The following is a 12,500-nucleotide window of genomic DNA, read 5'->3' as shown; positions in this document are numbered from 1 at the left end:
GCAAAATTTACATTTCAACCAAGCTGCCACACACACATACACACACACATACACACTAAAAAAACACACACATGTATGTATAAAATGGCATCAAGAATTACTGCAAAAAATCTGCTGCCACCCTCCTACCTTCGTCCTCCGGACGTGCCCACTTTATTACTCAATCCATCCAGCACGTCCAGGGTTTCCATGGGAGGCGATTGAATGATTTGAACAAGCAACGGCTGAGGGTATGTGTCGAGTTTTAAGAGCATAGTCAACGGCACGAAATCAAAGGACCCCATGGAGAATGTGGAACAGTGTTACTGGTCTGATGCATCCATGATGATGATGTCTAAAACTTTACACTTTCGTTTGAAATTCGAATATTGACGTTTCGTACTATCTGGTCTAAGAAGAAGAGGAAATAACTAAACCAAAACCGGAAGAAATAACTTGCAGTACACTACGTACACTAGCGGAGTTTGGAGCCTGATGTGAAGCGACGTGATCTGCAGGCGAGACGCGCGATCAAAGCCTAGAAATTGCTACCAAAAAGGCACAGGAAGTCCAATGTGTGCCCAAGACCCAACATGGGCGTAAGTGGCCGCAGGCTGTTGCACACAAAACCCAGCCAAGCCGTAGCAACCCTGGCAGCCAACAGATCGTCGGCATCAAGCAGACTTTCACGGCGGTGTGTGCAAACTTTTCAAGGTCACACATTCTCTTGTCTCGCTGCTTCTCGCGTTCTTTCGCTTTCGCCCCACCGTCTGCGCCGTGCTCAAAAGAGTTCAAAAGGAAGGCACCAACAAGACCCACATGGCCCAGACGGCGGCGACCACGACGACGCAGATGACGCAGACGGTGCAGCCGAGTCGTAGACGGTCGGAGCATTTTCTTATTCCAGTTTGCTTTCGCGATTCCCCTTTCCACAGCGTTCTTTTACGTGGCTCTTCCTGCCTTTTTTCATGCGTTCGCCATTCTTCCTTAACCGAAAATCCCATCACAACCGCCCATCGGTGGCTTGGTGCTGTTGGTTAGAATGTGTGCTTATTGCTCCGCTGCGATTATTATCCCGTCTAGACACTTTTCCCTTTTCTTTCGTACCGTTTTGGGGCACTCGAATTCGATTTCGCTCGCTCAGCTTAGCTTGGCAGTTCCACGATCCGCTCCGGTCATTCGCAATTTTGCGTGCCCAGTTGTGTGTCGTGTGAAAGGCCACAATTGGATGCTGAAAGATCACACGGTGAGACCGGTTTTTACTGACCAATCCAGTATCTCTCGCCTTCCTTCATCTCTCTCTCTCTCTCTCATTTTGTTTGTATTGATTTTGCTTATAGGGTTTCCCTTTATTCTAATCCCAACGTTCTGGATCTAAATGTTGCTCTGCAGTTACTCCTGCGATCGTTCGAGAGTTGTAGCACAATATTATTGCTAGATTTCAATTATCCTATTATTGCTGCTTTCGAAGATACTAGTACTGATTTGTGAGTCAAGGATTTGGTAATGACTTTGGCTTGGTTGCATTGCAAAACATAAAATTTCATAGAATGCCCGTAAAGAGCCTGTTCCCATGCCATCTGTTATAGGTTTTTGTTTTTTATTATTGACTAACAGATATACCCGATTTCATACGGGTGCACGGGATGGTTTCTTTTCATTGGTCTATTTTTCTTATCATATTTCTAGCACGATATCATTTGTACAATCTAACGCGTCTATCAGCTTGAGTTTTATCTTGAGAGTGTGAGATTTGAAATAGTGCAATATCATAATGAAAGCCCTATTTTGTTTGAAAGGGCAATTTCTTTCTGTAATGAACCATTTCGGGAATATATCTTAAAATCGCATATTCCCAGTATCTGGGAGGTCTTTCTTCCCCCCTCTTCCCATCTCTCTCTCTCTCTCTCTCTCTCTCTCTCTCTCTCTCTCTCTCTCTCTCTCTTACCGCAAAAGAACTAAAAACCAACCGTTTCGTTTTATATCACCGTCAACCTGCTTTGAATTGGGAGGCATGGAGGAAAGCGGAGGGTGAAAGAATGGAGTAAACTCCGCTTTGATGTAACCAATCAATTTGGAGACCCCAAAAACATTGGAAATGATACCCATATTGCCCTAGAAGGGATTTGAAGGATAGGGGGTGTATGATGGCCCCCCTTCCCCTTATCCGGGGCAAGCACTAAATTTTGCCACATGGTGTCAGGTCACATGGTAAAGCAATCGCCAACAATTGTGTGAGTTTTGGATAAATTTGCTTGAAAACTTTTAGAGTTGCATGCATTTTTCTAACACATTGGTATTTGGGAGGGGTAACTGGGAGAGGAATCCTGGGAAAAGGACCCCCGATGATATCATCTGGGATGATAAGCTATATGTGTGCCAAGTTTGGTGAAGATCGGCCCGGTAGATTTGGAGTGATGCGCGCACAAACAAACATACAAACTTATTTTATTTATAAGATAAGATAAATTCGCCCATTTCTGATCCTGGAACTTATCGTGATAATAATGGCTATAAACAATAAATTGCATTTTATTACATTTCGTTTGCGTATTTGCGTTTGCGTTTGCGGAGTAAACATACAACAGTTTTATCGCCTTTCAATCATTCATTTATCGATTCCTGCTGAACATTAGGAAGCGCTAACAACAGTTCATCATTACTCTTTCTTAATACCAAAATGCACATTTTTCTATTTGCAGACTGGACTGGATGATGAGTTCACTAGCAACAATTGACTTACTATTTTAAAACAGCTGCTAAAATGATAGTTACTTTCGTGTATTGACACCTTTATTGATGAAATCAGATATAGGCATCAGAATCGTGCATTGAAAACGCAAACAACGGCAAGCTTTATTCATTTTCTTTGATAGAAAAGGCGATGCTTGTTCGTCCCCGGCAATCGGTCCGTTCTACGTAAAAAAAGACAGAAAAGGTGACCACTTTTTCATACATTTGCATGTGTATCAGTTGATGATGTGCATAATATTAACGAGGGTTTGATTGCTCAATGGGTAAAGGATTACATTACAATTAAAAAAGTGCCACCACCTACGCGAACTACTTATTAGGTTTCTATAAAAACTACAGCCTCGCCGATCAGAGTCCAGCTGCCGAGCAGATTGATTTACCTTGCCTTGATCGCCGGAGAACTACCTCCTCAAGCGCAACGCATGCTAGGTGCAGTTTATGGCATCAGAATTGGCATTGCAAAATCAAAACTTATTAGAATTTTAAACAATTTTGCTGCTGCAGAAAGCAATTCGTCAATCTCGCTGTACCCACGCACCATCCCATCACGCTGGTGCAAGTCCAAGCGAAATCTCGGAACCCCGCGGATTGCAATTGGAAACAAAATGGAAGAAGAGCAAAGCGGGCCATGAGTAACGGGCCGCGACAAGCCGAGCGACTTGCCGACTCGCTGATGACGAAACGAGTGTTGAAATGGAAAGCCTTCCCCAAACAGTAAGGAAAACTAAGAGAAAAGCCCCGGGAATCGGTGACGAACAGTACTCTCGGTAGGCACAGTAGAGCAGGAGGGAGTACGTTCGTGGGAGGACCAACTAACCCACCCAAGCGGCCGAGTCGGCCAACGAATTCTCTAGCGTGTGCCATAGCACTCACACCTACGCTCGGCCATGCGGACGAATCGTTTGTCGTAAGCCGCACAGCGCACCCCACTGTTATTGCAGTTACCCCATGGTGTGGGATGGACGGGCGGACAGACGCGTGGTGTTCATTGGCCCTGTAGTGGTCGAGATTATGTAAAGCATCTCCGCCGCTAGCAGTCGGTATGAATACCAAGTCTTGCCACATATCCCTGTTCTGTGCAGCAGATTCAAATTTGAGCAAAGAAAAGAGATTACATGGAATGGATCAAATTACACTTTTGCTGCTATAACGTTAGCTGTACTTTGATCAACTATGTTATGTTTAATATTGTTAATTGTTAGGGCCTAGATTGAGGGGGTTCGTGGACCCCACCATATAAGCTGGTGATAGCCTTAGCAACGGTGTAAGGTTTGTGATATTTCAAATCCGTTCACATTTGCGCACTTTTACATTCAAGTGCAGCGTTGATGTAGCAAGTCGCGGTAGATGTTGCGATTTCGCACTGTTACTTAGATGCCTGGTTACGAATCGTTCGAGCACGCTGGAGCTTACAAAAAAACCTCTGCGCATTGTACTACTACTACTACTACGATAGCTAGTGTACTGGGTGCAGGTACTGGACTCCTTTCACTTTGCGGGTTTTAGTTCATATGCAGATTCCTTCTGTACAGCAGCAGCTTACGCTATCGATGGCGTAGGTGCATTTTCTCATCGTTAGAATTGTGTGGGGTTCGTGGTATAATGGGTTCGGATTTCGATCTCACTCATATTTCCTCTAACATTCTCTTTCCGGCTCAGAGTGCTCAGTCCGTGGCGTCGGTAATGAATCATTTGATTAGGCCTCTTTACAGCAAGGCGGAGGCATCGTTAGTAATGATCTCATCTGGGTGTAGGAATCATGACGAATCATTCTTCTTATATGACTCCGACAATCGTCTCTTATAGTTTTCCTAGAACTCATTTCCTTACAGTTCACAAAGTTTCATAGTAATGCAGCAGTCACTTGGTAAAATATGAAACTTACTTACTGATAGTGAGTAACACAACGTTCAATAAGTTCCTGGATTGAATTATGTGTTACATTTAGGCAAACAACTGCGTATCTATATTATATAGGGATTCTAAGAGCACGAACCAAATGCATGGTTGCAAACAACACGTCAAGACAATGCATGCTTTGAAAGAGAAGTGGAATCGTAAAATTCGCAAATTTCTAAACAGCTCGTTGCTGAAACGCGTTGCAAAATGGAAGCTGAGCGGCAGTCGATCTTCTAACACTCAGCTTCTTCGCCTTTCATCCATATTCGAAATTCAGGCTCATACATAGGCATGCATAGCAGATGCACGGGCCTGTTGGACGTCCCCAATAAAAGAGCAAAACAGAGAGGATGAAAAGAGAAGAGAAAAAGTGGATGAGATATGAATAGGGGGAAGGGAGACGAGCGGGGGGGGGGGGGGGGGGGTATGTAACCCAAGAACAAAAAAGAAACTGCAGGGAGCAAAATCTCATCCATGTTTGACAATTTAAAGCTAAACGCAACGACCAAAATATTATGGAGAGAAAGAAATGGCTAATATAGTGCGAAAACGTATTCCAAGTGGAAGATTGCCACATTCACAGTTAAAATATGTACAACATACAATAACTCGAATGCAGGAACAAAGAGCAAAAACAAAAAAATTACACATACAAGTTTTCCAAAGTTGTTCTAGAATGATTTGGCGAAGGAAGGAATATTAAATGGCTACACTATACCAGGTGAACGCGATATACATATGCGCATACGGTCGACAGAAGTAGGAAACAGGGACGGAAGCGTATGCGGCGGAGCGCCAAAACCGGTTCCAAAATGAAAGTAAAAGTTGAACGCATAAAAAACCGTAGATAAAACGGAAGGAAAGTAAAGGCAAAGATTCGGCTCAAGCGCACCGGATCGTCAACCGTGGTCCGTATGCAGTATGTGCTCCCATTTATTTATGTTTTACAAAAACGGAGTAAAGAAAAAAGAGAAATAAGGACAACGAAGGAAATTAACCAAAAAGGGGAATAGAGCGTAACAGTGTTAGCAGTGAAAAAGAAAAGCACAAAAACCTTAAAGCTATTACCGGTGCGACAAGGACATTTCGACCTCAACCTGAATGGATCTTGAAAGTCAACTGCTCTGGTTTAGGAAGGCCACCCATCTTCCCCCTTCGATAGCGAATGATATTGCCTTGAAAGTGTGGCTAACGAGAAGTACAGGAAAGGAACTGGATTAGCGGAGAAGATACGGTACGGTTTTTATTAATAGCACTGTTGTTTCTATTCACCCTGTAGATTGTGGCATGGCTGGACCAGTTAAGGTAATCGCCGAAGATATGGCAAAGCAAATATTTTTCGGCCTCTAACAGGCCACGCGGGGGTCGCGTGCGCACTCGAGTGCTGTCAGGAAAGTTCCAAATTTTCCCAAATTCCGTTTTCCAATGCTTTCAATTTCCTAGACAGTGAGAATTTCTTTCCTGCGCAAACCACCACCCTTACGCGAAACCTCCGGTCGGTTAAGAACATAAAATAGTGTTACAATTTATCCGTTTTCTATGGCCTACCGGGGACGGCAACAATCTAGGTATCGTTTCGAGGAGCTGTTAGGTTTGCTGTTTGCATCGTATTCGCGTTGAAGTCTTTAGTCTTGAAGTCTTGATGCAACTAACCGGAAGGGCTTGAAATTTCGACGATTGATGGCTGAAACCGGCATCCGATGCACGCAATGCTGGTGATGTCGTTTCCCTTTTTTACTCACAAGTGTTTTTTTTTTAAGCAAAAGGGTAAAGCAAGCAGCCGGCGAGCAGGCGATGACTACAACAACTAGTTCCTTTATTATTCTCATCAACATCTACTCAACTATATGATTTTGTCGAGCCATCAAGTGGAATTTCGTCGCAAATTGCCTTTCAACCTAATTGTTCTACATGTTGCAGAATAGTGACGATCGTGAGAAACACGAGCGTTTGCAGTGCGAAAACAAAAAAAAAACAATACTCGCGATGCGGTCACAAATGACAGATTTGCAGGGGGCTAGTTTCACTGAAAGGAGATAAGAAATGCTGTTGGACGATGGTCGTTTCTTGTGCTTTTATGAGCCAGAATGATCAACCTCTTCTGCCCTATTGCGGCGCAAAGCTGAACAGCGATCTACGTCGCGCAAATCGAAGAAGGCGCACACCTTGTAAACAAATCGGTTCCCACATGCTCGCTCGGCGAAGTGCGAGTGTGTTGGTAGCGGAAAGGCAAACTGACGCGCGTGTTACGAAACGGTTTGGGGCGCGTGGCTGTGAATTGTTTGTGTGCATACGTACGTGTGTAGGTTCCGAGAGGCTGAATGGCTTGAAAGTTCGCGATGGAAAAGAGAAAGGAAACTAAGATTACAAAATATACCGATTGGAACCTGACCTATCGATGCTGGTCTAGGGGGTGGGAGCACTAGGTTGCTGGTGGGTGATGGAGGACGTAGACGAAGGGGTAGGGCGGAGAAGCTTGTAGATGTAGAAGCCTGCGGCTACCGCCGACCCGTAGAGTGGGGGCCCAAGAAAACGGCATAGATTTCTCAGTGTGTCTGTATACATGGGCTTCGGCGACACGTTCTATTCGAGGAAAATATCACACGACAGAGAGGAGAGAACCACCTTGGTAGTCACGGTGGAATTTGTATTTGTTGCCCTTACTACCGTTGTTTCTGTGCTTTTTCTGCTTCGTAGTAGGCCAGAGTAGGTCGAAAAAACTGAAAGTCTCTATAGCAATGTTCGCCCGCAACCCCCGCCACAGCCATTGGCTTTTAGAACTGGAAGTGGGGAAGCATTGGCGTGCTACTCACACCAATGGACCAAATGGGGGGGGGGAGATCACTTTTTATCCCTTTTACATTACTGTATGGCTGGACTGTGACATATGTGTTGGAGAAATTGAACTAATTTACTACACAACATGCTGCAGGATTAGGATTCACTTTACGCCCGATACGTTTGTTTGTTGTTCGTCATAAACAAACAAAACAATACCTGGAGGACAATCCTTAATTGCTTAGTGCATATGTAGCGTATGCGCATCAACAAACGAAAGGAATGATCTCTTGTCACACTATAAGATTTACTTTTGCCCAACCAACAACTTCTTTTACCACCCAGAGATACACTTACCTCCAAGCATTTAAATACCGCTTCTTGTAGTCTGGTTACAGCGTAGAATATGAATTTCTAGGAGCGTCCAGTGACGTTCTTTGCCACCTGCAACGGTGCTCTGCTGTTGACTGTTCGTTTCTTTTGTTGATCTGAGCAAGCGATGCGTTCACGGGCCGCGTGGATTACGGAATGTTGTTTCTTTGGAGAATCTGGTCTTATCGGTGGAAATCGTATGGATTGTTGGGTCTTTGGATGGTTGTCTTACATCGATGGTGTACGGTGGGACACATATCTTGGGAATGCTACTCTGGCCGGCTGCCTTGACGATAGGTCGGATTCGCGATGAACTGTCGCTTTTCTTTACATCTGCTGATCGCTACGAATTGAAAGCGAAAACAAAAACCAATAAAATATAAATCATTTGAATTCCAGATTTAGATTACGATAGGTGAAATGCAAAAGGGAATGAAAAACGTAAGAAGAGTGCAGTGTATGTTACATCTATTATTCAGTCAATTTTCAACTACCGGCGATTGGAGTGCGAAGAGAGTACACAATAAAATGTAAAACTCCACAAATGTATTGCCGGGGAAGTCAGTGATATAAACACGCACATATGTGAACTTAGCATGGAGTGTCTAAGCCCTCTCTGAATACAACTGTGCTATACGACTATAGCAATTCTTTCTAGCACAATGGTCGGGGCTTCTGTAAGATTTGACTGAAATAGGTTTAACCAATCCCCATTCCTCCCGTTCTCGCTTTCCCTCAGCAAATCCATCACCATTATATTATGTGCTTGTACGCTTGCATTGTTTGCGACCGATGGCGTGTAACGCAATAATCCAACGACAATTTGGGCCATCCAATAGTCCGGGAAATGAGCTCCCTGAATCATCTATATGCCCCTAAAGGCCCCTGTTGCCACTACCCTTGTCCTAGAATTTAGCTAACCGAGATACAAATGATTTCACTTTTTGCATCTTTTCGCATACCATCGTATGACTAGAATAACTTTTCCAACGCGCGTTTAGAACGCGATAGCGGACGGTGTGTTGGTGAGCGATCGGGGCATGGAGGTGATCTACTTAGCATTAAAAAAACAACAATAATAATTACAATGCTGGCTCTTTTGTTTCATTGTTCCCAAGCTTCACGACAGAGTGTCGTAGGCTATCGAGTAGAAGGTAGAATATTGGTGGTGTGTTTGTATATGTGTGAATGAATTGATTAGAAACATGATCAAGGTACTAGAGTGCGAAGGAAAAGGTGCAGTAAATAATCTCACATCAATTCATGTCTTTCCTAATACTTAAATTCCTATTCTCCAGTGCTGTCCTATTCGGTTGGACAAGGGCCCCAACGTACACTCGGCGAATCGTGAGATTGACAATCGAAATCGTGCACACTGGTAACGTACCGCTCGGTAACATGCGCATGTTACGTAACGCTCGTAGCTCGGCCATTACGCGATAGCGATCCATTCTTGTACCGAGCGATCGATCGGCTATGAGAATCTCTAATGCTTTCTATCTATAGAGGAGCATGGATTGAAATTGCTAAGCGGAACAATCAAACGACCTCAGCTTCCAGCGCACACTGACTTGGTGGATGGAAAATCTAGTTTAGTTGGTGGAAGTGGCGGAAACGAATCGATTTCCAGCTTCGTGCAGGCCTTGAAGCGTTGTTGTTTAACGGAACAGTAAACAGTGCATTACGCATTGCCACAAGAACAACAGGCGGAAATACGGACGATTTAACAATAGCTCAACGAAAACGAGTTTCTAGGCGGGCACCTTTAGTTCAAAACGTATAATAGTTATAATGCAAAGCGGCGTTTGACTAACGCAAGCAAACAGCCATATGGAGTGTTGAAAAGAAATGTCTATGAACATTCCACGCAAATGTAGGACTGTCTACGGACGTGTTATTCCGGATAGCGAACAGCTGGCAAAACAGCAGATGGGCAGATTGAGACTTCTTTTTCACTCCACCGCACACCGTTTCAAACACTACGATGCCAGTGGCAAACCGTATGTTTCGTACATTTTTATTTGTCTATTTGTTGAATTTTTCCAATAATAATGGTTTTATGAACTGCTTCTATCAGGGATTCCTGCAAAAAAAATCAGTTCTTATGATTCTGCTCGAGACAAAAATCATATGTTCTCTTGGTTATCTGCGAAAATCGATAAGAAAGCCAATGGCTGGAGTCGAACAGCGGTGAAGAAAGCACCATACATTTGCCCACCTTTGCGCGGGGCGCACCACACCTGTTAACTGTTCGGGAGTAGATTTTTTTTGTCTCTCTTATTATCAGTTGTAGACATGGTGGAATTTGGGGACAATCGTCGCTTGGTGGCTCACGATAACAGATAACAGAATGGAATCATACTACCAGCAACACTGCGGAGCGAATATAGATTTGTTGTAGAAATTGCGTTATACGTCACACCTTGTACGATTTTCGTTTGACGAATGCACCCCGCAATAAAAGCTACCAAACATGAGGATATATCGTTTCCATGTTCGTATGAATCCACTAACTACATCCATTGTTATGTCCATTGTTATGGAACAGCAGAGTGAAATCTTCTGAGGAAGCCTTGGTGCTGTTACGCGACGTCTTAAATGTAGTTTAAGATTAACCTGACGGCATGGTGCTGCCAAAGATAAAAACATTGCTCGATAAGCACGTCCCAGTTGGAAAACCAACGCATTTGGAAGCAAGCGAAAGGAGAAGCTTTCGATCCATGGGAGATTGGTTTTTGCGTTAGTAAGTTCAGGATGAACGCACTAAGGCATATGATACAGTGTTTTGTACGAACGTGCGTAACCGTGTCTTTCCTGGTAAATAAATTTTGGTTTAGGATGATTCGCATGCTTGATTGTATTGTTGTTTGAACATTATCAAAGTGATTATCCCATCTATACTTCTCGCGCCCGTATGAGGAAGCAACACATTCCACACCATCCATCCGATTCCGATGCTCATCAATTCACGAACTGCATCAGTTAGCCTTACAAATTCAAGGGCACGCGGTCGAGAAGAGCCCGATACATTGCAATGATCAATGGAAATCATTGTAAGAAGCACAGACATTGATTGTGTGGCCGGTAGTTGTATGTCAGGCCAACATATTTCGTGATGTACACCATGTGCGGAAGGCAACGGAGGCAACACTGATCGTGATTTGAGAAGAAAAAAAGGCCGATCGTTGCAGTTTCATTTACTAGCACACATTCACACAGATCTTATCCAATAGGAACGTGCAATAGACTTCCTTCGCTTGCGGCTTGGCATCGAAGGTGAATGCAACGATCGTTACTTACTTCCAGCTCGATGCTGCCCAGTGCTTAGTAGATGGCATCACCGCTGAAGGGATGATGCAATAGCTATACAAGGCAGTAGCTTTGCAGTCCTTTTACCATTGTTTCCTTTTCAACGGAGGGTATTTTTACGTATCGCTCTTTACCCTTCCAATCACTCGTTACGTTTTTGATACTTTATATCAGCCCAAAAAGTACATCCCACTGTTCTGTTGGTCACCGCGAATGAACATGCGTTTAAATTTTTAATAAAATGAATAAACTGACAGCTTTCGCTAATTTCCTGTGGATGGAACCGTGGCAAAAGTGTTCGTTTTGTTTTTAACCGCATTCCGCATACGGCAAACGGCGCACTGTGGGGCAAGGGAGGTTTTTTTTTTGGGTGACAGCGGCGCACAATACGCTTATCGTGCACCTTAGGCAACGAGGGTTTTAGCGATAAGGCAATTGCTTAAAGATAAATAAATTTCACCTTGAAGCTTAACTTTGGTTCAGACTTATTCGGCTTCACTACAGGTTTATCCTCTGCCAGACATTTGCTGTGATGACCGTTGGTGTTGACTCCTATACCGACGCTTTCGGTGACTCAAAATCCGCCTAATTAGTTGCCAAACATCATACTGCTGTTGTTGCTCTTCCACATTGCCAGCTGGCTTCTTTTGTGTTTCTCTGGGACACGTGAAGACTACTCCACTTTGCTAGATTACAGCGGTGCGCAACGGTCATTTTTAGGCGCATGGCGCACACACAACAGGAAACTCTCCAAGATTGGGCGGTGATACTGAGCGGAAACTCGTTTGTAACCATAATCGCGCGGTGCGCTGTTCAGCAATAGCATCGGGCACCTTAACAATACACGCACTAACACTCTCGCACACTCTGCCAACGTCTCCGGCTGGTCATAAATGCGGCTGCCTTTGGGGAGCTGGTGCTGGTAATCTGTCATTTTAGGAAGTTTTGTCACATTCCACTATCTCTCAAGGCGATTGGTGCGTCGAAGCAACGGCTCGTGTGTGTGGTTTCAGGGTTGTTGTTTTTTTTTCATTGCGCTTACGTTCACGTTGCGTCGCGCTTTCACACTATCGACCACAGCAAAGACATTTGAGGTGAGTTTTTTGTGTCCTGGTCGTTGGTCGGTCATTGAAACTGATTCTTTTTTTTTTCTTCTCAACTCCACTCCGTCACATGACTCGTCATATGCTCTGGGCACGTGTCGCGTTCATTTTTCGCAGTCGCAGAAAACTTTACCTTCAGTGGCTTTCCTTGCAGACGTTGCCTACTGGGTCTTGTACTGGGCGAAAAGACATTTCAATAAGTGATCCAAGTTGGCCTAAACTATGACATCGAAGCAACCGATCTTCAGTCGATTCGTCTCGCTCCCTAGCCTGACGGTCAGTGGTCAGCATGATTAGCCAACTAGC

The 12,500-nt window shown here is 44.2% G+C and overlaps 1 protein-coding gene across 1 annotated transcript in view; it reads right to left on the bottom strand.

The window, feature by feature from the left end:
- LOC126577850 (transcription factor Ken 2-like) overlaps window positions 1-12,500 on the bottom strand; it is a 31,939-nt gene that overhangs the window by 9,949 nt on the left and 9,490 nt on the right. The window contains exon 2 of the mRNA XM_050239827.1: window positions 7,768-8,125. Within this exon, the coding sequence (XP_050095784.1) occupies window positions 7,768-7,777 (10 nt within the window). The 5' untranslated portion in view covers window positions 7,778-8,125. The remainder of the gene's footprint in view (window positions 1-7,767; window positions 8,126-12,500) is intronic.

Source organism: Anopheles aquasalis, chromosome 3 (genome assembly GCF_943734665.1).
Source record: "Anopheles aquasalis chromosome 3, idAnoAquaMG_Q_19, whole genome shotgun sequence".
NCBI lineage: Eukaryota > Metazoa > Arthropoda > Insecta > Diptera > Culicidae > Anopheles > Anopheles aquasalis.
Note: the sequence above shows the minus strand (reverse complement) of the source record. Positions and strands in the feature narration are given on the sequence as shown.